The sequence below is a fragment of the Aplidium turbinatum genome, chromosome 16 (genome assembly GCF_918807975.1).
Source record: "Aplidium turbinatum chromosome 16, kaAplTurb1.1, whole genome shotgun sequence".
Lineage (NCBI taxonomy): Eukaryota > Metazoa > Chordata > Ascidiacea > Aplousobranchia > Polyclinidae > Aplidium > Aplidium turbinatum.
In genome coordinates, this window is record NC_137487.1 from 13,341,118 (window position 1) to 13,366,688 (window position 25,571).

General features: G+C 38.0%; 2 protein-coding genes and 1 long non-coding RNA gene across 3 annotated transcripts; 1 reads left to right on the forward strand and 2 right to left on the reverse strand.

The window, feature by feature from the left end:
• The first annotated feature begins 431 nt into the window (after nt 1-431).
• Nucleotides 432-8,217, forward strand: LOC145785102 (ribonucleoside-diphosphate reductase subunit M2 B-like). The gene is made up of 8 exons (XM_082596804.1): nt 432-600; nt 1,052-1,177; nt 1,559-1,675; nt 2,068-2,201; nt 2,514-2,742; nt 5,310-5,414; nt 5,507-5,620; nt 7,067-8,217. Exons 1-8 carry the CDS (start codon nt 475-477, stop codon nt 7,217-7,219), a joined length of 1,104 nt encoding a protein of 367 aa, XP_082452930.1. The 5' UTR covers nt 432-474; the 3' UTR covers nt 7,220-8,217.
• Nucleotides 8,218-10,687: 2,470 nt separating this feature from the next.
• Nucleotides 10,688-11,206, reverse strand: LOC145785229 (zinc finger BED domain-containing protein 5-like). Its single transcript, XM_082596914.1, has one exon. The coding sequence runs from the start codon at nt 11,204-11,206 to the stop codon at nt 10,688-10,690; it is 519 nt and encodes a 172-aa protein (XP_082453040.1).
• Nucleotides 11,207-20,169: 8,963 nt separating this feature from the next.
• On the reverse strand, nt 20,170-25,297 carry LOC145785853 (uncharacterized). The gene is made up of 4 exons (XR_014291221.1): nt 24,822-25,297; nt 21,904-22,088; nt 20,857-20,985; nt 20,170-20,349 (listed from the first exon to the last, which is right to left on the reverse strand). It is a non-coding gene; the product is annotated as an uncharacterized LOC145785853 (long non-coding RNA).
• Between the last annotated feature and the right edge of the window lie 274 nt (nt 25,298-25,571).

A 25,571-nucleotide genomic window follows, 5' to 3' on the forward strand; every position in this document is an offset into this window, starting at 1 on the left:
TGGCTTTTTTTGATGTTTTCTCTCGATATTTTCCTAACTCTAACCTTTTTAAAATGTTTGCGGAAACTGCGATCGACGATCAGCGACTTCGGCAAACTCTTAGGATCGTTACCGGAAATTTTAAAATGTTTGCGGAAACTGTGATCAGCGACTTCGGCTTTGTTCTATTTTTTTCTATCGATCTTTTCAGTTTGTTTGTTTGCGGAAACTCCCAACAGCGACTTCAGCTTTTTTGAGTTTTTTCTCTCTATCTTTTTAGGGTACGAACTGAGGGTACGAACTAGGTTCCACCCGAGCTATTGTGCCACATAACCTGTAGCATTGCTGCAGTAAACGTGTTAAAATGCACCGTAACAAATATATGATTATCATACAGTTTTGAACACTCATATAATGACATTGACATCACATCTTTTAGATTAGAAGCTTGTGTATATATGTGCAGATACGCTAGTTACATTCAAATAGGCTATCATGACCAATGTTGCTGTTGTTTCTAATGGGAATTTGAAAAGCGGTAGCAATAATCACTGTAGTTGCTGCTGTAATTGTGAACATTATCAAAAGAAAATCTCAAGTAGCTATGCAAAACCCAGGCAGGTACGTGAAATTGTTATATTATTATAGTATTAATCATGAAAGAATAATCATAACTATGTGCTACAAAGAACCAAATTAACTTTTTTGTCAGTCATTATTGTGATATTGTCTACTTTGTAGTAATGACTGCAGATACCCACAAAGCATTTTTATTTTGTGTTCTAATTCAGATATCATTTCTATGTATAATTCACCACTATCTTGTATATAAATCATTTCAGTTTGTATTGTAGCTTACACTTTGCCTTCCCAGCTTCATTAATGACAAACTAAAAGGAAGTAAAATATCCCATCATACAAGCTCTGGGCTACTTGTATAACAAATTGCTATAAAGCCTTGAGGTATTTAATGTACCGTACACAAAGAGTCAGATGCTTAATTTCCAATTTATATATGTGTTTCAATGCAAAGTTCAAGAAAATGAGTTAACATCATCCCTGCACAAAACAGATTGACAAAGAAATTGAGCCATTACTGAAAGATAATCCTCGTCGATTTGTTATCTTTCCTATACTTCATAACGACATATGGAAAATGTATAAACAAGCCGAAGCATCGTTTTGGACTGCTGAAGAGGTTAGCTTTTCATTTGTCTTAAGTAAACAACATTTAAACAGAGGCAGAGAGAAGGCTATTGCACCAATTTGATTGTATTGCACGACATCAAGAAAGACCATCTGAAAGCTTTGATCTTTCAACTCTAACCAATCAAATTATTTCGCATGGGTGTCAAAAATTTAAATGACACATTGTTGTAGTTAATTGTTAATAAAAAATCTGAAATGGTAAAATAAACAATTACAGTATATAGCCGGCTTTTTGAAAACAGCCATTAATTTGACACTTCTGCACTCTGCACTTGATGATAATACTTGCAATTGATTAAGAAAATAACAATGACTGAGGGGCCGAGGGGGTTTCACTCTATTTATTGATATGTGTTGTGCTGTAATTCAGGTTGACTTGAGTCAAGATACTGAGCACTGGAAAGGCTTGAAGCCACAAGAGAGGAGTTTTATATCCCATGTTCTTGCCTTTTTTGCCGCGTCCGATGGAATTGTCAATGAAAACCTTGTAGGTGATAATTGTAGTTTTCAAACTAATACCAGTCACTATTTCCAATGCCCTTCAGGATTCAATCCATAATTCTATTATTTTCTGCTTTGTTCCTCATTCCTTGTTCTGTTTGAAATGTTTTTTTGTTTAGTTTTTCCGTTTCCTCTGCTGTAGATATATTTGACATTGAGTCATAAACTGTACTTCGTAATTCTAAAACAGAGAACTTTTCTTTGCAAAATTACGAATTTGCACTTAGCAGTGAGCATAGTTTTAATAATGGTATAAAAACTTACCATTCAGTTGATTACTTTTTGAAACTTTACTTGGCATGTTCTTTGTTTTAATTTAGTGTATCAGCTGATTTGGTTTTGTTGTTATATCTCGATTCTCAACGCACTTGTTTACAGGTGGAACGCTTTGCACGAGAAGTGCAGGTTCCTGAAGCGAGATTTTTCTACGGTTTTCAAATCGCCATTGAAAATATACATTCGGAAATGTACGCACTCTTGATCAATACCTACATCAGAGATACCGCCGAACGGTCAGTCGAAACCGCTTATCGTGATAGCTTCACACAAACTCTGATCCGCTTCAAACCATGCTTCTAATCAACATGTCAATATGATATGATATGTTTTGAAAGCAAAATGTCTTAAAAATTTTACAGATAAAATCCAAAAAACGTTGCTTCCCAGTTAGTAAATCGGTTTCTTTTTACGTTGATTCAACATCTGCTGACGTTGTAATCAATGTTAAAAATGGTTAATTTTTTAATTGGGAACTGTTTGGTGTCTGATTGTGTGCCTCACAGTGATGCGCTTTTGACTTGATTTTTGCTCATTTCAATTTGTAGTGAGTTTCTTTTCAATGCCATCGAAACAATGCCATGTGTTCGAAAGAAGGCTGAATGGGCTTTAAAGTGGATTAATGACCAGACTTCTAGCTACGCTGAAAGAGTGGTTGCTTTTGCTGCTGTGGAAGGAATTTTTTTCAGTGGATCATTCGCAGCAATATTTTGGCTCAAAAAAAGAAACCTAATGCCAGGTCTAACTTTCTCGAATGAACTTATCAGCAGAGACGAGGTGAGTTTTCCTTCTTCAACTCCATGTTTACTGACGCCACCAAAAGCGTCCTTTTATAACAGGGTGGAGACAATCCTTGTCATCTCGTATCGGATAGCCAGCGTTCTCAACATCGCTATGGATAGCTCACTTATTTCTTTCACTGAATTTCTTTGGTTGATTTTGCGTAACCTAAGCTAGTGCATTCCAACCAGTGGGTCGCGAAGGATTTTTAATTGATACAGTTCAATATTAGATCGAGAAATTATTGCATTATTATTACGTAAAAATTACGCAACCGTTTAACAAATATGCTACTATTAAAGTCATGCGTTGTGTAGGGATTGGCAATTTAAAATAGTGGATTCGAATTATAAACTATTCAAATAATTTGAATCCTAGATAGGAATTGGTATGTATCTTATTTGCTTTTTTTCACTTCACATTTACATTATTCATCACTGATGAAGTGCGTGTAAGCAGCGCAACAAATGCGTTACACAAGCACAAAAACGCTGACTGGCATCGCAGTTGCCAGTTTTGAGGTTTTGCACGCGGAACTGTGATTATCTTATTTAGAGGTGGCGACTATTTGGTCAGGATTTTGGTGCTACATGACCTGGGATCTCAGCAATTTTATGGCGTTAGGTTTAGATGATGTAATTTTTAAGATCAAAATTTTGAGAGTAGCACACAGATATCCTCAAAGAATGATCATATTCTTCACCTTTAGCCAACTCTTAATGTCACTTCATATGAATGAGAATGTTTCGGTTTTTTTCAAATTAGATTTAAAAAGAGCTTTGGTTGAGAGTTTTGTTGAATCATAGGCACACGAAGCCCAGCAACGCAATCAAATTCAACATATTTAAGTTTTTTACAATAATATTTAAGGTATAATAAGGTGAAGGGGGTCCCATACTTTATTCAAGTGTCGGGTATGAAAAAAATAAGATTCACATTGTACTAAGCCTTCGGCACTAATGAGAGTAGGGTGGCTAGTTCCTTTCTCTCGGCCGCCTTTACATCAGCAACTACGCCCCCCCAATTTATTGGGTCTGCTACTATTCGGTGAGTCCGATTCGGTGAGTCTGATTCGGTGAGTTCCTAACCTCTAACCCCTAACCCTAAAACGGCAATGATATAATTAGGCCACGGTACCCAATAATTAAAAAAAAAATTGAAAAAATCCCCCGTTAAGGGATCGGACTCACTGAAACGGGCCATTCCGCAATTTATTACACCCTGGGTAGAGGTGAGTGGTGTTTTCAACAACCAGCTATTTAACTGCACTTCTTTGAATATATACAATTCAAATTCAGGTGTTTCCTGGTTCTAGTCAATAAATGTCTTGTTGACATACCCAGTGTTTTTTTAAGGTGTTTTGGGGGACCGAAACGGTCCCCCAAATTTCTCCAGCGTTTTCCCAAAATTTGGACTTGCAACTACAGTAGAAAAGTAATGGTTGTTTCTCACTATGTCTTGTCGATAATACGAATATAGCCTACGATCAATAGTTCACGTCCCGAAAAAAGAATAAGTGGAGGTACAGCTAACAGCTGAATCAAAGAGTTATTCACAAAAGAAGTGCACCTTCGATACTCGTCAATGTTCATTTCTAATTTATGGCGCATAATGATCAGTTTTTACGTGTGGAAACAACAAGCAGAAGCCAACAAGCACACTTTGTTTGGCGGCCGTGTTGGGCAGGCTGTTTGGTCGCTGTCACAATCATTTAAGCTGTGCCTTGTCGAATAATTCATTTTATGTTGCGTTGATTATATGTAGTTGTGGGCTTGTGGATATTTTTTGGTATTTAAATGAAACACTTGCGGTCTCCTAAAACTACTTAGCGGTCAGGTCACCCAAACCAAACTTTTAAAAAAAACCTGGACATACCGATGTATGTCATTGTCAGGTTCGCATCACGCAAACAAGTAAATTTATACGCAAATTTGGGAGAGTACAATGAATATTTGTGCAGAAAATAAAACAAATATTTCTTTGAATTGGCCCTTTATTGCTCAAGGTAGCAAATTTAAAACACGTCGTACTGCTAAATATTTTGTGTTGGTTGTGGTAGCCCTACGCTCCATAAATAATTGTTTACTTTATTTTTACTTTGACGCTACGGGTTTGCTTAATGTTGCAGGCACCATGTGTATTGTGTAGCTATTCTTGCATTGCTGCAGTATCACAATAACACATAAAATTAGATTTATCAAAACTCATGAACCTGACCACAGGCACACACAGCTCGCACAATGCATATGCCCTTCCGGCTCCAGGCTGGAATCACGATCAACTACGGCAGCAGTTGAAAAAAATTGCCGGAGCCAGATGTCGTTTCATTTTGTTCATTGTTATGCTATAAACAAGGACGTTACTGCTTTGATTTAAATTTTTGTTTGTAGAAGTTTCGCAATGAAAGCAAAAATAAATCAGAGGTTTCACAGTAACAAAACGGTGGAAGAGCTCTGGCGTACATGCGTATTGTCGACTTTTTTCCCAACTCGTTTTATTGTCGTCTCAGATTTGTAGAAGTGCGATTGCAATCTGAATCGTGACCTCATGGTTTATCTTTGCAGGGTCTTCATTGTGATTTTGCGTGCCTCATGTTTAAGCATTTGCTGAACAAACCCAATGAAGCACGAATTGTAGAGATCATCAAAAGCGCTGTGGTTATAGAACAGGTAAAATCTTGAGTGTTCCTGTTGCATTTTTGGCAATTGTCAGATAAACTGAAAATTATTCTTCGCTGATGTCGCCTTTCTTATTTCTGAAGGAATTTCTCACAGAAGCTCTGCCAGTTGCATTGATAGGAATCAACAATGCCCTTATGAGCCAATACATTGAGTTTGTGGCCGACCGATTGCTTTTTGATCTGGGCTGTAGCAAGGTAAGCGGCTTGTGAGGCAATACTTGATTGTTTTTTAACCCTTGGAGTGAGAAAGCTCTTTGAGAGATTTATTTTGGCAGTTTGGCATACTTGTAGAATGTAGAGAATTGAACCACTGGTGCAGTCCCGGCCGCGAAATTTTTTTCCCCACAAACTTTCTCATTTGCATATTTCTGTAAATGTAGCCATCAGCCTACTGGTTACTGCGCGGCGCGCGTAACTGTTTTTACCGATTTTCGCCCTCCAGGTCCAAATCTAAACATTGAACTCAAAAAAATACGTAGCCTGGAGACACACTTAGTCTAGTCAAGTTTAAATAAGTTGAGAAAAGAAATTGATTGTGGTCAGTAGTCTCAAAGTAAGATTTTCCAAATTGATTAAGAATTAACCCTAACCCATTAGCCCTCACCTTACTTTTTTTGAAAAGCTTTTGTGCACCGCAAAATTTAATGTAGGCTAGGCCTAAAGAAAAAAAAAGTTGACTTCAATGGGCGTCGAACCGATGTCCTCACGATTATAAGGCAAAAGGCGAAACCACTTAACCAAACGCGCCATTGAAAAATGTTTGCATTGACACGGTATACACAGTTACACACTCTATGCGAAGTAGCAAAAAGTTCGTGGGAAAAAAAATTTTGCGGCTCGGCCACCGAGTTTGACAAAGCGAAGTTTTAGCGTGTGGAATTGTTGTTGTCTCTGTGTTATTCCATACACTTGGTGGCGCTGAATAGAGAGAATTCCTCGCAATGCGTTGTGCGCACAACTCGTGAGTCGAACCAGCGCCGCTTGATTTTGAAGTCTCTTCGTGTACACAGTCGGGCGTTTAACCAACTGAGCTATCGGGGTGGAAAGCCGCTTCGACTCGTGCGGTCCTTGATAGTTTATCTCGGTTTCAAGTGAAGAATTACATTCTAATGTATTATGTGAGGCGTGAAGCAAATTATCACTCTGAAAGATTCTATTTAAGCTGAGCGGAGCCGAAAAAATATGTGCTACTTATCAAATTTCCCTTCTTTATTGTTATTTTGTAAGTTATATCCCGCTGCCGCACTAACCCGCTCAATAAAATACACTTCACTCCGGTACAGACTTTCCTTGAAATACTTTTAGTCTGACCCTATAACGGGTCTGCTACTATTCGATGAGTCCGATTCGGTGAGTCTGATTCGGTGAGTTCCTAACCTCTAACCCCTAACCCCAAACCCTAAAACGGCAATGATAATTAGGCTACGGTACCCGATAATTTAAAAAAAAATTGAAAAAATCCCCCGTTAAGGGATCGGACTCACCGAAACGGGCCATTCCGCCCCATAACATGGTCCGACGGCAAAGTGAGAATGCCAAAATATCGTTGACTTATTTCTTTGGGACTCATTACTCTCGGTTGATTTGATCATGGTATCTGGTATTTTGTACATTATCAAAGCCGTTTTGTGCATTCTATAGGTGTATCATACAGAAAACCCCTTCGATTTTATGGAATTAATTTCACTTGAAGGAAAATCCAATTTCTTCGAGAGACGGGTCGGAGAATATCAGAAAGCTGGTGTTATGGCTAAATTTGAAGACATGAAATTTACGTTAGACGCAGAGTTTTAGTTACTCTTTTCTACCAAAGTTTTGCATACCGTCTATCTTTAGTGTTTGTCTTTCAATATTGTATTGCCTATTTTTATTGATTCTACAAATTTTTTATCCTTTTCCGATTGTTTCAAAACATCATTGTTATGGTATATTTTTTGTTATTGATATCTTCTCACTATGGTTATTTATTTTGGGACACTTCACTTGTGAATGGAAACTGTGTTTTTTGTTGTTGTAAAGTTGCTTTATTCCTTTTCAACTGAGCTGATTCCATTGTAAGTGTATCTTGAATGCAGGTTTGCTTAACTGTTCTTAAACAATATGATACAGTTCTTGTTTTTTTGCGTTGTTTTTGTATCCAGCTTTTGAAACAATCAGTCGTGCTGTCCGACCGAGCAAGCTTCGGAAATACAGTAGAACTCGGTTAATCCGGATTCGATTTGACCGGCGAATCCATCCGGATTAGGCGAAGATCCGGATTAACCGATGATGGTTCAATCACTTTTTAATCATTTGTACTTCTAGTTTCATCCGGATTAGGTGAAGATCCGGATTAACCGAGTTCTACTGTATATTGGAATTGATTCTTGCTTTCACCGTCTCGTGATGCTTTCGACTGCGGCCACAAAAAAAAAACATAAAAACTTGCTGCAGATCCATTTTTTGCTGGCGTATAATATTTTTGCACTTATTTATAATTGGGCACTTACTGTCGAGGCCAAGATGTCAAGCTCAAGTAGCTACTGCTGCACACCTGTCTGGGTATTGAAAGGATAGGCCTCATCATGCCACACTTAACTAAGTTATAACATCCGCTTTTACTTCACGGCTACCTTGAAATACCCAAGTGATTGATTGTTAAGTCAGTTGTGGTAAACATTTCAAATCTTCAAATAGGCTAGTTTTATAATGAAAAAAAAGCAATGTGTGCATTGTGCAATTGCCGACTCCTTAAGTTGTTTTCATGAATGTAGGCTAGCTAACTGTTCCAATATAAGATTTTTTTTCACTGACGTCGTCCCCTTGCAGTTGTGCTGTGAATTGTGATTGCTTTTGTTTAGTAGGCTACCACAGAGCCGAGCTATTTTTGTTTCCCTGTAAGATTATGTCAGTAGCCTAATACCTACCATCATCATCATTACGTTCCTTCCTCGTATTGAGGGTTGGATACAATGCGCCATTGTTCTCGACCACGAGCTGTTCGTACTGCATTTTCATAACTTAATTTTGTCCATTTAGTGATGTTTGATGTCCAAATCATTCTTGGTCTACCTTTGTTTCTTTTACCGTTTATCTTCCCTTCTATTAATGATCTTTGTTAACGAGTTTTGCCTTATTGTGTGTCCAAAATACTTCAATTTTCTTTTGACTATTTGTAATAGAATTTTGCTTGAATTAAATTTGGATAATACTTCATCGTTAGTGATCTTTTGTTTCCATGAAATTTTAAACTTTGATTGATTAACACTTTGCTCCTCGAAGGGAGGCCAGATTTGCCCCCCCCCCCCTCAAATTTCCTTTAATTGTTTGAAGCACAGTAACGCCATGCACTTGGTTTTTCTTGACTTTTCCTAAAATTGCCAGGCGGATCTGATGATATTAAATTTGATGCTAAAAGTTGTGTAGTTTTCTTGTAAATTCAAGATTTTAGTGAAATTTTGCTATTTCTGGCTAACTTCCAGCAAAGCGTGAAATGGATTACATTGCGATAACAAGTAGGGTTGCCAGATGTTCACTATTTTAGTGAACAAATCACTATTTTAAGAAAATGTTCACTGTAAACTATTTTGCTAATAGTGATAGTGAACATGTTCACTATTTTGACAATTAATTTTTGTTTACAATTTTGTCAATGTATTTTAGCCAATAGCCATGGATTAACCAGTGACTATACACTTCTGCTGCTTAGAGAGTAAAAGCACATGAGTCTGGTGCTTTGAGGAAAAACCCCTAATATGCTAGTTCAGTGTAATTTCGCCAAAGCCAGGCTTGGCCAGCACGAAGTCCAACAGTGGAGTGTACACTGTACACTTACAGCCTAGGTAGCTGACAAACTGAAAACCACTAGCCTGAGCAACTAACAGCCTAGAAGTTTGGTCATTTAACTGTTTGTTTATAGACTGGGTAGGCCAGCTACTCAATCATGTGTGATGTGGCTAATAAGTTAAGATCATCGCTGGAAAAGTGGACTAACTTCTTTCAGAAAGAACTGCACCTAAATTGTTAAAATTTGTCCAGTATGCAATGTCTATCTCTGTATCTAATGCCAATGTTGAGAGAATTTTCAGTGTTATGGGTAACATATGGACAGATGAGCGAAACCAGTGGCGTAGTCAAGGGGGGGGGGGGGGTTACAACCCTCCCCTTTGTCACGCGTGTGACGTCATGATATTGAGAATGATGCTTTCAGTTTCTATGCCTCAAAACAACGTTTGCCTAATTTTAAACGAAACTGCATTAAAAGAGCGAGTTTTGCCAAAAGCAAACATTCAAATATCTCAGCTGGGAATTAGCAACAAGAAAACATAGAGACTTAGCTTTATTACCGAAAAATGCCCATAAAAACGTGATCTTATCCTTTTGATATGCCACCGGACAGCACCATTTTACAGGAATATTTATACCCATATTTTTTGTTGAAAATGCTCTCAGAATGCACCAAATTCAAAGCAATTTTTCAAAAATTTCTGGGGAAGGCCTCCAGATCCCCCGCCGCTCGGTGTCGCCTTTGGCGAAGCTGCCATCGGGCTTCGCCCAACGGCCGTCAAACCCCCCCCCCCCCCTTTAAAAATTTCTGGCTACGCCACTGAGCAAAACCGTTTAGCTGTTTATTCTGTTAAAAGTGAATTGTGTGTGTTCTTTAACATACCTTTCAGCTGCTTAGAATTTAAAGAACAAATTTCTGCAAACAAACCTTTATTGAAGGCAGCAGTCGCATGAAAAGAATGTTAAGTAAACTACGTTACATAAGCAAGTAGGAGTGTTCTAATTAGCACCTCTAATCGTGGGTCTCTTGCCATTTTAGCATCAGTAGGTATATCATATACTGTGTACAGTTGTACACTGCAAGATACTAGCTAGCCAATTACCTGGATTCAACCTGTGATAAGTAGAGCACTATACTTGCTAAAGAAGATCAAGAATGTAAAATTTTATTAATTTTCATCTGTGGTATCATTTATGAACCAAATTGTTATGTCAGACAACATCACATATTGTATTGCAACAATTTTTGCATATTATTTATGCAATAATTCTTTGCATATTTGGGCATGGTTGCACTCATTTAGGCGTGTGGCATGCGTTAGAGCAGTGGTTCTCAACCTTTTTGTCTTGGCGGACCCTTTTGGTGCTCTCAAAGCGGTCGCGGACCCCTCAAAAGTTTTTTATTTAAAAGTTTAGTTTATAGCTTAAACGGCAACGTAATGTTCCACACAGATTTAACCAAGTCAAAAATAACACAAAACTAGTGGATATTTTCATTTATTTTGTCAAATCAAATACACTTAATGGGATTTCTGCTGTTGCGTAACAGAAGCAAGTCTTGAAATACGTGGTCGTGTTTTTGATAACGCTAGACGCATCGTCTTCGACGTTTAGTTGGTTACGAGCCTTGGATTTAATATGAACGAGAGCAAAAAATCCACTTTCACAAAGGTAAGTGGAGGCGAATGAAACAATAACACGTAATGCTTCCATCGATACTTTTGGGTACGACGGCGCAATGGCGCACCAAAACTGAGAAAGTGATTTTTCCAGGAACATTTCATGACTGGCTGAATCATTCCTTAAATCCAGTAGTTCATCTTGAATTTCCTCCGGAACAGTTGCCATGTTTATCACAGGAGAAAATGGATTCCGTTGAAATGCTCCAACCCCTTCTGTCAGATCAGAAAAATACTTCTGAAATTCTTTTTCAAGCGATTGTAAATGCTCACTAATTTTCGGTTTCATTTGTGCACTGAGACTTGCAGATTCAAATTCAGAGAGCTTTTCAAACATTGCGAAGTTGCCCTGATTAACTTTGCGAATCCAATTTTGTATCTTTTCTACAAATCCACACGCATTGCGGTTTTTCCATGCCACCCTCTGACACTGAGGTAAATCCCATTTCAAGATAACTTTCCGAGTAGGCCTACTTTCTTGATTTAGCCATACTGGTTTAGTTTTAGTAAGCAACACAATCTCCTTTGTTACACGTTGGCTGTAGAACAACTAGCTACTTCGCTTCAAATGAGAACGTCACCACATGCCCTTGAAATCACTGCAGCTGCGTTCTCGTATTTATCATTGTGGTGTCATAACTCGTATTTATCACAATAGGTCTACAGGAGATGAATCAAAATAGTTTTTGTAGGCTATTGTAATATCTAATAGGCAATTAAGCAAATGTTCGATCCTATTACCAAAAAAAACACGATAATAAACTGCAAATAATTTCCTAAAATCTTAATGTAATCGCGGACCCCCTGGAAATGCTTCGCGGACCCCCGGGGGTCCGCGGACCCCCGGTTGAGAACCACTGCGTTAGAGGGTGCAATTGCGCGTATTTTGGGCTTTGGCATGTGTTTGAGACAGTGGGGTAGCCAAGAGGGGGGTTTTAGGGGTTACAACCCCCCTTTTGGGATGCGTGTGACGTCACTATATTGAGAATGATGCTTTCAGTCTCTATGTCTTTAAAACAAAGTTTGCCTAATTTTAAACGAAACTGCATTAAAAGAGCGAGTTTTACCAATACCAACCCAGCCAGCAAGCCTATATGGGCCCCACATGGGGACCCATATGGGCTGATGTACGGGCCCCATGTGAGATGCCCATATGGGGCCCATACACATTGTGTCCGCGGGCATCACATTGCCCCCATATAGGCTGCCCATATTCATTTATGGGTTGCTCACACTCAACCCACAAATCTAATATGGGCTGCCCATATGTAACCCATAAATCTAATACAGGCTGCCCATATGTATATCAGGTATATAACTGCAGACAGATGCCAAAGTGCCAAACTGCAAGCAGTGAACTTCGCGCAATGCATAGCAAGGTGCCCCCAGTAAAGTGCTCAATCGGCGAAAGCCAAGAGCGTCAACTGCAGACAGTGCACACGATGATGAACTGTTTTCTTTTGATCAACAACGCACGAGTAGGTATATAGCTCCATGTGACATTTTCCTATTTGTGGTACGTAAGCACAAAAAATAGTACTACTGCTAACCTTGCCAAAGTGCTCCAACTGCAAGCAGTGAGCTTTGCGCAATGCATAGCAAAGTGCCTCCAGTAATTTTGCTTGTTCAATTTCATTTTGTGTTTGTTTAAAAGATCAACAAAAGTCGTTTGAGGCAACTAAAAAATCTCAAAGTCTAGACAAATGCTGATCGAGGTGTATATCATATTAGTATGGGTTGCCCACAAACCTTTGAATCACTGTGTGGGTAGCTCATGGTCTGCCCATAAAAAATGTGGGCAGTCCATGGTCTGCCCATGAAAAATGTGGGTAGCCCATGGTCTGCCCATAAAAAATGTGGGCAGCCCATGGTCTGCCCATAAAAAATGTGGGCAGCCCATGGCCTGCCCATGAAAAATGTGGGTAGCCCATGATCTGCCTATAAAAAATGTGGGCTGCCCATGTTTTGCCCATAAAAAATGTGGGCAGCCCATGGTCTGCCCATAAACAAAGTGGGCAGCCCATGGTCTGCCCATAAACAAAGTGGGAAGCCCATCAATATTTCATGCTTAGCCCATGATCAATAATTTTATGTGGCTAAATTTCTTAAAATGCATTTATATGATCACGCATTTGAAGATTGGAAGTTTTATATTCCACCTTGTCATTTAGCAACACATTCTGCAAGAAAGCCCATATTGGGCGCATATGGCAAAAACAAAAAAACCCACATAAAACCCACATGCCCACAAGCCCATTAAAATAGTATATGGGGCCCATATGGGCTTGCTGGCTGGGAAACATTCAAATATCTCAGCCAGGAATTAGCAACAAGAAAACATAGCTCTATTACCGAAAAATGCCCTAGAAAACATGATCTTATCCTTTTGCTATGCCACCAGACAGCACCATTTTACAGGAATATTTATACCCACATTTTTGTTGAAAATGCTCTCAGAATGCAACAAATTCAAAGTCATTTTTCAAACTTTTCTGGGGGAGCCCCCCCAGACCCCCCGCCACTGGGTGTCGCCTTTGGCGAAGACGCCGTCGGGCTTCGCCCGCCGGCCGTCAACCCTCCTCCTTTTACAATTCCTGGCTACGCCACTGCTTTGAGAACTTTGAGGATGCAGTCGCGCGCTTTCAAAATGTTCACTATTTTGAGAAAAAAAATCTGGCAACCCTAATAACAAGCCATAAGCTCATAATTGCTTCGTGCATCGATATACGCGAGCAGAGAGAAGCATCCTCTTGCTTTCCTTTGTTTGGTTTGACCTCAATAATACAAAGCGCGTAATTTCTTATGCTACAAAAAAAAGCCAGTGATCGCAAAGCTGTTAATTAGAAACAATAATAGCAAACGTTTTTTGCGTTATCAGCTCTACAAAGAAGAATAGCAATCCACGATCAAAATAGTAGGCTATGGAGGCCACAAACTATTCAAAACAGTTGTTTCAAGCAGATAATATTCATTGACGAATAAAAAACGTTACAATAAGAAATCTTCTCTAGGGTAAAGACACGAAAACCTGGTTTCGAAATAAACGTTCTATGGAAATGCTCTCATTGACAAAACTTGCAATTGAGGAAATGTATCATTACAAATGCTTTTGGGAGAAGCCGGAGAAATAGCGTTTTTGCAAACAGTAATTGTGAGATACACTCAAAATTGTGAGATAGGCTCCATTTACACGTAGCAGCTAACTCGATGGCGTCCCTTCCCTGCTTTATGTCGCCTACTTGTTGTTATGTCCTGTATTTTTGTTTCACAGTGCACCGTGTTTTGTTCCAAAGAGCGCAAAATAAAGATGATAATGCTTCATCTACATTACAAAATATTTTGTAATGTACAAACAAAATGTACAATGTACACAATGTACATTACAAAATATTTTGTAATGTAGACGAGGCATAAAGTTAGGCGTCACATAAGACAAACAACAAATCAGCTTTCTTCTTCATTGATTTAACATCTGAATACGTTGCCCCAATGTATAAGAGGCCGGCTATTGTGAAGACCTGCCATTTATAAACGATCCGATTATACCAAAAGTGGGACAAACTAGTGGATCAAAGAATGAATAAACAATGCTGAGAAAACTAAATCTAAGTGACGAACAATACCGATGTCTTCATTTATCTTGGAAAAGTGCTGCCTAAACTTATCAACAAAAAATACCGTAAATAACGGCAAGGATCCGGAAAGCAGAATTTGCTCGACTTTGGCATGAATTTAGTCAGACCTCTACAGTAATAATTCCACACATACAATAACGGGCTCTCAACGGCTGTAAGAAACATAATAATCAACCTGGTTCTAGAGTCCTGGACGATTTGTGTAACAGTTTAGGGGAAGACACTACTTGAAATGATGCACCACACAAAAGATTTTCAATGAAGACTGAGTCTAAAAACCGATGTGGATTATGCTGCACCATAACTTCAAGTTTAGGACAGAAGAGGCAGAAAATATCACGATAAAAATAAAGACCTTGTGGGAAATTTTCGAGAATCATAACACGATGCAATTACCATAAACGCTTAGTTTGCATGCTGCTCTAAGCTGGCCGGCAACCACAAAGGTAGACAACACAGGCAGTTTATAATTCGATAACAGCGCAATAAACATTATAAATACGTAAACCGACAATTTTCTTTTACAAACGTTTTACGTCTAATAGTAAATTTTCCCCCAACAATTTTTTGTGAAGCGCTTGCAAACCACGGTTTTGTAAAATAATTCATCATTATTATTTTTTACTTCTCGGATATTGTAAAACGTCATCAACAAAGTCACAAAAAAATTTTTCATTACTTCAATGTAGTAGGCCTAAGAATTTTTTATAGAATTGTAGCCACGTTGTTTCAACAAAGAAGCCATTTTTTGGCAATATAAAGTTATAGAAAATAATTTGCAATCATGCAAATGGTTGGAAAGAATCTAGGAAGTCTTCTCACAATCTGGCACAAAGTGATTATGTTTATTGTATCTCTGCAAAATGTTTTACGACAAACTTTGAAGCTTCGTTATAATCATTTTTATCTTTGAAGTCAAAAGTTAATTTTCTTTTGGCCAGAAACATAATCACTGCCTTGCTGATGTTGTCGCCTTTACGCGTATTTTTTGTGCTTCAAACAATAAGGACCCAGTCAGCAATCCAGTCTATTTACATTGATTCAACATTTGTAAACGTTAAATTTATGTAGATTTGCTGACTGTGGGTTATTTCACATTTCCTTTGTTTACGCATGTTCCTCAATTCGCTGTTGCATTGTTTCGACGCTGGCGGACTAAAATTGTATTTTCAAATTGATTGACGCAATCTTCAATAAAAAGTGGGCTTCGAACTTAGCTTTGTTGATGTAAATGCTGTTTTTTTTGTGGATGTAATTTATGAGTCATGTTTATAAACACCCGTAAGCGAAATGACTTATGATGTGGCCTGCATGATATTTGTGATGCGACTTGACACAAATCCACAATTTCAAAAGCACCTAATTTGAACTTAGAAATTTCAGATAATTTCAACAACTTGTTCAATTGTCTTCTCTCTACTAAAAATATTCATACCACAAACTCAATTGTAGACCTAAAATACACAAACGAAGATGTAAACAGCTATTCAAGCAGGCTAAGGTGTTACTTATGAGAAATTTGGTTCCATAAAACTAGAAGCTAGCCATGAGTTTCGGAATGCATTAGTTTAGGACAAAAATGTAAGACAACAAACGTAGTTTTGTTTTTTCAAATTCGTGTAACAATATTACTCTAATTGTAACTATTTTAGAATCAGTGAGTAGCTTACAATAAGATTTGCTCGCAAATCTTTATCAATGCAATGATTCGGCACGCCGCACACACACTTCGTGCGTTCGATTGAGCTCTTTGTTGCATGAGAACTTTGCATGAAATCGGATTAGCATGGTAATTAAATAGCGGCAAGATAAATCAAAATTGTCGTTTTTGGGTACCTTTGCAAAAATTGAAATATCTAGTTTAACATATAAAATTTCAAAATAATGACTTTTCAAACTTATAGACAAATGATTTGTTTTCACACCAGTGCAACTTCTGTTGAAATAGCACCAGCGGATAACACGTAACAGCTGATTGAATTTGATCCAAAAACGGCCCCCCCTTGAGCAGTTAACTTCCAAAAAAACGTTGAAAAGCAAAGGGTTAAAACATTTTTCCAAATATAGTTCTTGCAATTTCTATCCGTCTTAGAATTTCATGTTCACACCTCCCATCTTCAGTTATTAAATGTCCAAGATAAGAAAAAGATTTAACTTTTTGTATATTTTGATTGTCAATTATAATTTGGAGTACTGGAGTGTCTGGTGATTTTGAAATTATCATTGATTTAGTCTTCTGAGCATTAATTTTCGTATTAAATTCGATATAATTCGATTAAATTCGATACCTACCATAGGCTAGGCGTTGGCTATTAAATTATGCCTATTTTGTTTTCGTTTTGAAAATTCATAAGTTTCCCACTGTGTTAGTCTGGCTAATGGATGTATTAGACTTTGTGTATTATTCAACAGCCAAGGTCTTTCTGTTAGCTATGCTGTAGCATTTTTGATTTAAAAAATCGTGAAAAATGAAACACCCAGCTGGAAATAGCCAAGTTGTCGTCCGGTAGCACAATTAGATGTGAATAACAGCAGGTTACCATACAGAATAAACGCGAGAATAGGGAGCATTGCTATCTTTAGTACCGTACTGGAAGTTCCTGTTATCGCACCAAATAACTTGCTGTTACCTGTCAGCCAGCCTCTGGTCTGATACGAGAAAATCTTGATACGTACCACACTATAAGGCGCAGCTAATCGTAATGACACTAAATATCGAATCAAAGTATCTAAAGTGTACAGATATGCTCTTTTTTTAATTTTTCTGTTTTCAAAAACAGTTTTGTTAGATACGGTACTGAAAAATTACTCCTCAATTGAGGGAAATTTAAAAACCGGTAAAAAGTGATGTAGGCTACCTAGCGATTTAAGAAACTTTGTTTTTGTGAAAGTAGGCTAAGTCAAGAGAAAGCACCAACCAAACAGCTTTTGCTTGCACATGAGAATGAGGGACGTAGCCAACGGAAGTTTAAGGCAAGATCTCTTTGTGGGGTTTTCTTTGTCTGCCTTGCTCTTTTATGCAATGAGATAAACCCATTAAATTATGTTCCCCTCACGACCATTAGCACTCTTAATAACACACCATGGCCAATCGTCATAGCAAGTGTCTATTTATACAGATATTAAGAATATCAGCTAAGGCTATATGGGCTAATAAAGCTATTACTTGAATATGTGATGCTTTTTTGTTTGTAACGTTTTTATTTCCCTTTTATCTTAAATTTTTCTGAAGGTGTTGAATTTTTTGAACTGAATAACTTATTTCGATCTCAAGGGTTAAAAAAGCTTAACTTACTAAATGAAATTTTCAATCGGGATTTAAGCATTAAAATGCGTAAATTGAACATTCAAGAATACATTTCATCAAAAAAAAAATTACCGAAAGAAATTTGTTTTCAATGGGCAAGGCCCAAAGTCCAATGTTTTCTATATTTTTAATTTTTTCAATATGACCAAAAAGTGAAAACACTGCTCGAGAAAACAACGCTATCGACAGCAATAACAAAAGCAAGTTACCACGTCTGATGTTTTCAGCAAACTGTTTGATGTTGAAATCGGGTGTTTTGATGTAGCCTACCTACATACATAGCCTACAGTTAAATCGCCCGCAGTAACAACAATTGCTCGATCAGCTGATTGCTAGTCTATAGTGACGTAGACTGTACAGTCGCACGCTTTGTTGCTCACGTCCATTCCCGTTTTGAAAGCGCTGACAAAAGCACGCCCGGAATGCTGATCAGACTGCAATGGAAATTTTTTTTTATTGGAAATCGTTTTATGCTAGCAACATAAACACAAAGAACGTGTACAATCGCCAAGTCAAGTTTTTCCTTTAGTACAGGGGTCACCAACCTTGTTGGCATGCGGGCCACTTTAGCATTAAGGAGAGCTGTGGCGGGCCGCACTAATAAAATTTTAGGTTGATTGACTCTTATGCTAGAAAAGAATTCATTTCGTAGCCTACCCAATATCCAGCGTTACATGTTAATATTTATCTTAGAATACCGCAGCAACAAAATTAGTTGAACAACGCTACTGCCAGGGCAAGTTCATTTAACAACACTTTTGACTTCTTTAACATTGCCTAATAAACAAGGCCACTTGTTTTGGGCACTTCTACCGAGGCGAGCGGTTTCATCAGAATATTCATCGCCAAGCAAGAGTGGTGTCGTCACTTCGCTTCAAAAAAGATATCTTGCAATTAACAGTTTCAGTAAACAAGGAAATGTTTGACACATCGCAATACAGGCAACAATAGTGACCTGCAAACATATCAGTGAAAAATAGGCTCCAATAATAGGGAGAAAGAAACCAGGCACCATGAAACAAACGCTTGTGGAAATCACCGAAAAAAAACGTTTTTATCCTAACTCATGAGCAGTGCTCCCTCTAAAAAAGCAATGAATTGGTTTTTCATACTTTTTGTGAGAATCTCTAAAACCGTCTTTCTTTGATTATTAGACAGCTATCACTTGTGGTGCTGATCAGCATGACAAGAATTGTTGATTAACAACATTTTGCAGTAGCCTACTAAGCTAAATATTTTCGTATTACAACCAAAAAAAGTCTTCAAATTTTTAAAAATATAGTATTTTGCCAATTTTTTATAGATTGACTTTGCATACCGACCATAGCTACCGTACCTAAAGATACGGCCTGATTAGTCACATTTTGCAGAAATTTCCAGATTTTGCTAACTTTGGGCGAATGTTTAAATACATTTTTCTAAAAATTAAATTTTTCGCTTTCTTTACTGTTTTCCCCAGATAACACAATAAGTTTTAACATCCTTACATGTTGAAAAACATAGAAAATTTGATTTTGAAGATTTAAGTCAGGCTGTTAATTTTTCAATAACAGTCTGGTTCAGCGTTTTTCAACTTACTTTTTCTCATTTGTTATTGCTTCCCCAAGGCAACAAAAAGCTTTTATACCATTCCCAGCAAACATTGTACTTCGGCCCAACGTAGTGTGACAGTTGGTAAAATAATGCTCCTCCGTTGGCACTACGTTGTGGCCGAAGTTGACCCAACGTATCTTGCACCATTCGTCGCAGTTGGGACAACTTCTTCAAAATGTTTGGGCCAACGTTATCCCAACTCTGCACCCAACGTAGTTCATCGTTGGTACCCTACGATGGCCCAACGTATTTTGCACCATTCATCGCAGTTGGGACAACTTCTTTAAAATGTTTGGACCAACGTTATCCCAACTCTGCACCCAACGTAGTTCATCGTTGGTACCCTACGATGGCCCAACGTATTTTGCACCATTCATCGCAGTTGGGACAACTTCTTTAAAATGTTTGGACCAACGTTATTCCAACTCTGCACCCAACGTAGTTCATCGTTGGTACCCTACGATGGCCCAACGTATTTTGCACCATTCGTCGCAGTTGAGCCGACTTATTTTAAAATCTTTGGGCCTACGTAATCCCAACTCTACTGCCAACGTAGTTCATCGTTGGTACATACGCTGGCCAAACGCACTTTGCACTTTTCGTCGCAGTTGGCCATACATATTTTGCACTAATCGTTGTAGTTGAGCAACGTTGGTTAAACTTAACCTGCAATTTCAAGTTGACACTGTCCTGATGATCCAATATGCCAATACGATGACCATCTTCTTATACTGAGCAAATTTAAGTCAATGATGTAAACAAACGTAAAGTTGTTGAAAAATACATTTATTCGAATGGTAAAATGCACCACCCATGCACAATTCACAGCTACGACAAGACATGCATAAAAGTCTAAAAACACAGTGGACTGAGGTACTTCATGCCTCATCAGAAGACTGCGCCTGGATGTAACAACGTGATCTGTGGCGGCTCAAACGCAAGTACCTATAAAACAATATGCAACATTTGTAAAGAAAGCAGGGATGAAAGAAAATATACTGTACAGTGCAAATTAGGTCGTGTTTACAGCACCGTGAAAGAACAGACTCTAATTGCTACATATCCCATGGATGTGTATGCAACACCCGGTTATGTTACAATAACAAGCATTTTTTTAATACATCCTAACATTCCTCAGTATGTTTTAATTCTGTAATTCGTAGCCTATACGATGGGGTGGGGAATGGGTATACCGTTATGTTCTATCAACCTCTAACATTAATGCACATTCGTTAATCGTGATAATGCGGTTTGCCTTCTCTAACCAGTGCAAATTATTATTGTTATCGTTTGATAGATCTTCGAAGTCAAGTCTTAAAATGTGTGTATATTTCTTGAAGTTCTGCTCCAGCAATAAACTAATCGCTGGTTAAGTAAATAAAAATGCTTTTATTGCCCTTATTGAGAGAATAGTAACGATTTGTCAGTGACGGAGAGAACAAATGAACATACCCGCAGTACTTTTAGTAGCAAGACGTTTATGCCGGCCCCCATCGCGGTCTTCCCACGTCTTAAACCAGTCGCCCAGTTTGTGGTCGATTTCTTGTAGAGTGCATGATTTCGTATTGCTCTGGACAACATCTATAAGTAAAGCAGTTTTGTAAACAAATAATGTTACATCGATTTTTATTTTTACACAATCATCTACAGCAGTGGCCAGCGGCTCTTAACCTGTGGGTAATTACTCAATCTGGGGAAGTTTGAGGTCTTCCAGAGGGCAATGAGCAGGACAGTGCAAATTATTACCAATCTTTAATCAAACTTAAATCATTGTTGGGTTTGGCTTTGGCTATTCCATTCAATTGATTGCCAAAGACTAATAAAATTGGTACGAATGGAATTAATTTTATGCTGCTGTTTGGAAGTCTTCACGAGAAGATGCAGAACAACGTGTTCTTGTCGAAGGTTGCTTATTTGTGCGACTTTTTCTCTGACATAAACGCCTTGAACTGCTTGCAGGGCAAATGGACAAGGTTATGGGATTTAATAGACAAATAATAGATTTAAGATGCCCAACATGCTTAATTGCTTAAAGTGGGGTAACGGGTCAGAAAAGGTTAAGAACGTTGCTCTACAGAGTCTACAGTCTGTTTCACGTGCGTGGCACGATCATCAGGAGAGCTGTAATAAAAATAAAAGCGAGGACATCACCATAAGCATAGCCGCCGAACCCAGGAAGGTCGGCCTTCCTGACCTTTTCGCAAGGCCACCCTTCCCTGCGAAATCGGCCAGATCAACTTTCTAATCTCATCTTTTTTACTGCACACGAGTAAACAGCAGGTGTTTTTCAACTAGATCTAGACTGAGGCATTAATCAGGGATAGTAAACAGCAAATTGACAAAAAAGATTACGAAAAAGGTAAACTTCAGATGCTGCAAAACTTATGATATATCCAAGGTTGTTATTTCATTGAAAATTAATCATGAACAGTAAGTATTCTTTCTGGAGACGATATCATACCAACAAGAGGTGAATACAAAACTTAAACAAACACTTACCTACGACCATGTTCTTTAAGTTTTGCATGGAATCAAAAGAAAACTTTTTCTCTCCAGTTAATGTATTTTCCCCTTCCCGGTCCGCGAGACGTAACTTGCGACTTCGTTTAACATCACCTGAGGCATCAATCGATTAACCGTGTCGTATAGGCTTTTTCCTCCTAGATACGACACAGTTGTTTGAACTGCAATAGAACAGATGGATGTTGAAATGCATAAGCCGAGATCGTTAAAACAGCATAGAAAGCAGTCCCATCAAACAGTCGCGGTGCGTACCAGGCTACCAGCGTACATAGGTGTCGAAATAGGGTGGGCCGGGTGGGCTTTATTTTAACAAAATATGTTTTGCCCACCCTGTTTTCATGACACCTATGAAGTGTTCGTTACAATTATTTCCGTTTTTGTTTTTAGCTGAATTATCCAACCAACTGCAGTGTAACCTCTGAAGACTTGCAATAAACAAGATCACAGATATGCGTAAATCAAACGCACAATACCACATTCCAATTGACAACTTTGAAGGTGGGTATGTAAATGAACCCAAACCTCCAAACAGTAACATTGATACCAACATCAGATTGTTCCAAATTCCAGTTATTAACATCAAGGCTAAATATTTTCACCAAGTTGTCAACTTAAACCTCAAAGATATCAAGCATCTGCTCATGTATTTGGATTAAAACGTAGAGATGGCCTCATCACTATCAGACAAAAACTAAAGTCCCGAAAGCTGACGAAATTCTTCAATACCAAACACGATTTTAACGTTTGTGCAGACTAATACTGTGTGATGCTGAAACCAGCTTTGAAATTTTTGTGTTTTCAATATGGAGTTGTGTGATACAAACCATACAACAGCATGTCTGTAAGAATGTGAAGGACTGATTCACACTAAGCGTTTTGACTCCAATATGACATTTGAAATACAAATTAAATATGCACACAATGAATTCAGTTTATTTAAGAATTTCTAAAACAAAACTATATTCTGCCGCATTGAAGCCGAACTGTGACAGTGTGAATCAGCCATAAAAATAGTGGGTTACTCGAAGTCCACTTTGAAACTAGACTGTTTTATTGATTCTTTGATTGCTAAGATCAAGTGTATTTATACTAGAAGAGGACTTCATTTGTTTGAGTAAGTTTTTAAAAGTAGTTCTACTTGATGGGGTATGTTTCACAGTCATAAGATCAATCATTATACACTTTTGACATCGCACCCACTGCATCAGTGCTTGATTTTACTTTAAAAAATCAGTAATTTGCTTGTAACTTTTTTCTGTACATTTTTAAGAGAAAGTTCTTTGGAAATAAGATAGAAACATGTTACTTCTGCAGCATTTAAGCCAAAAACTAACTTTCTAGTATAAGCAGTTATCAAGATATGGCAAAATTAGCTATTTTCAGCTCGTTTGGTGAAATTGCACGGCCACTAGAGGGTGCAAGAACCCAAAATTATGATAGAAGTATTTCATTTGATATTTGGGGCCATATATCAAGACCACTTTTTGAAATTCAATTTTTTTTATTTTTCACTCCACCCTAATGAACAATTCGTACCCTCAGTTACCTTGAAAAGATCAAGAGAAAAAATTAAAAAAGCAGTCGCTGATTGTAGTCGCTGATCGTAGTTTCCGCAAACATTTTAAAAGGATTAGATATCGATTAGCTAGGCATCGGTATCCGCAAACAAACAAACTGAAAAGATCGAGAGAAAAAAATAGAACATTGCTGATCGCAGTTTCCGTTTTTCCGCAAACATTTTAAAATTTCCGGTAATGCAAACATTTTAAAATTTCCGGTAATGCAAACATTTTAAAGTTTCCGGTAATGATTCTAAGAGTTTGCCGAAGTCGCTGAACGCAGTTTCCGCAAACATTTTAAAAGGGTTAAGGTTTAGGGTGCTTCCGCAAACAAACAAACTGAAAAGATCGAGTGAAAAAAAAATAGAACAAAGCCGAAGTTGCTGATCGCAGTTTCCATTTTTCCACAGTTTCCGCAAACATTTTAAAATTTCTGGTAATGATCCTAAGAGCTTGCTGAAGTCGCCGATCGCACTCGCAGTTTCCGCAAACATTTAAAAAGGGGTACCTCTAAATACCCATTGTCAGGCATTAGACAAATCCTAGACAATGCCTTGAAATTACCGACAATGCCTGAAAGTAGCTACTCTACAATGCTTGACAACCCCTGAAAATGCTATAATGCCTAACAAACCCGTCAACTACTGATAATGATCGACAATGCCTGGAAATTCCCAACAATGCCTGAAAGTAGTTAGCCTACTCCACAATACCTGACAACCCCTGAAAATGCTCCACAAACCCCCAAAAAGCCTACTATGCCTGACAATGGGTATTTAGAGGTACGGTAGGCCTACCGTTTTAAAAGGGTTAGGCTTGATTAGAGTTTCCGCAAACATTTTAAAAGGGTTCGGGATTAGGGTTGATCAAAGTTTCCGCAAACATTTAAAAATTTCTTTAAATGATCCTAAGAGTTTTTGTTTGTTTGCGGAAAAATTTTAAAATATTTGCAGAAACTGTGATCAGCGACTTCGGCTTTTTTTTTTTCGATCTTTTCAAGGTACGAACTGACGGTACGAATTGTTCATGGTGGTACTAATTAGGTTGCATCCGATGCCGCGCAATCTACTTCATAAAACAATCTGCAAAAAACTTGTGGTATATACATAATGCGGTGATAGTAGCAACATTCGAATCCTGATAAAAAACTTCTCGTTGACATAATAGTCATTTTTATGCCACTTGAAAGTGAAGATACCACTTTTTGAAAAAATCGAGTAGGCTACTTCTAAAAATGTTACTTCAAAACCAATAAACAGGTCACGTAATTGCCGTAAAAAGTATTAAATAATTTACCCTGAAGAATAGATTAGAGTCAACTGCAATAAACCTTACCTGAGTTTCATGATGATCATTCATTTGGGCAGTGCTCTCATAAATGAAAACCTGAAAGTCCCCAAAGCTACGTCTAAAAATTCCTAGATTACATCAAAGTTCCCTAAATCATTATTACATTCAAACAGTTTCACGTTCTGAAACAAAAAGCAAGAGTTAAGCGGTTTAAACAACAACACTAGCAAAAACCATTCTACATAACTTTGTTGTATTAGTGGGCAAAGTCTCACAGCAAAAAGCAGTACGGTATGTTAAATTACAGTGATGTTTAACATTACAGGGATACAGTGAAGATTTCCCAATGCTTATCACATGCTAAAAATGACATAAACTGTGCACGACTATCGACTTATTCATGAGAGCTAATTCGACTAGTAATTAGTTGATTAGTTCATGTGCTTCAGCATCTGTAGCTGAACTCTTCATGAGCCCTTGCCAACTGCAACAATTTAGCTCGATCCCTTAATCCCAGTTTGTCAGCTGACTTCATACCTTGGGTGTGTAGCAAACCAACTAAACTTTCTGACTTTAAACTGTTCCTGTAGTCAGTTTTAATGTTCTTCAAGCTATCCGTACTAAAAAGTCATTCAACTGGGGCATTTAAACATGGTAGGGACATTAGGCAAGTGACTACTTTGCTATGAACTCAAATACGGAAGAAAACTTGACAAATAAACTTCCATTGATTCTGCAAGCGAACAAGACAAAAGTGCAAATGCAAATGGCGACTGGCGTCCAACTCCATTTGGG

Bases quoted from the DNA above. Each gene is read 5' to 3' on its own strand.
- LOC145785102 (XM_082596804.1), top strand. From the start codon at position 475: ATGACCAATGTTGCTGTTGTTTCTAATGGGAATTTGAAAAGCGGTAGC. The intron at 1,178-1,558 runs GTTAGCTTTTCA...GCTGTAATTCAG, and splicing joins CGTTTTGGACTGCTGAAGAG to GTTGACTTGAGTCAAGATAC. The intron at 1,676-2,067 runs GTAGGTGATAAT...ACTTGTTTACAG, and splicing joins GAATTGTCAATGAAAACCTT to GTGGAACGCTTTGCACGAGA.
- LOC145785229 (XM_082596914.1), bottom strand. From the start codon at position 11,206: ATGTTTGAAAAGCTCTCTGAATTTGAATCTGCAAGTCTCAGTGCACAA.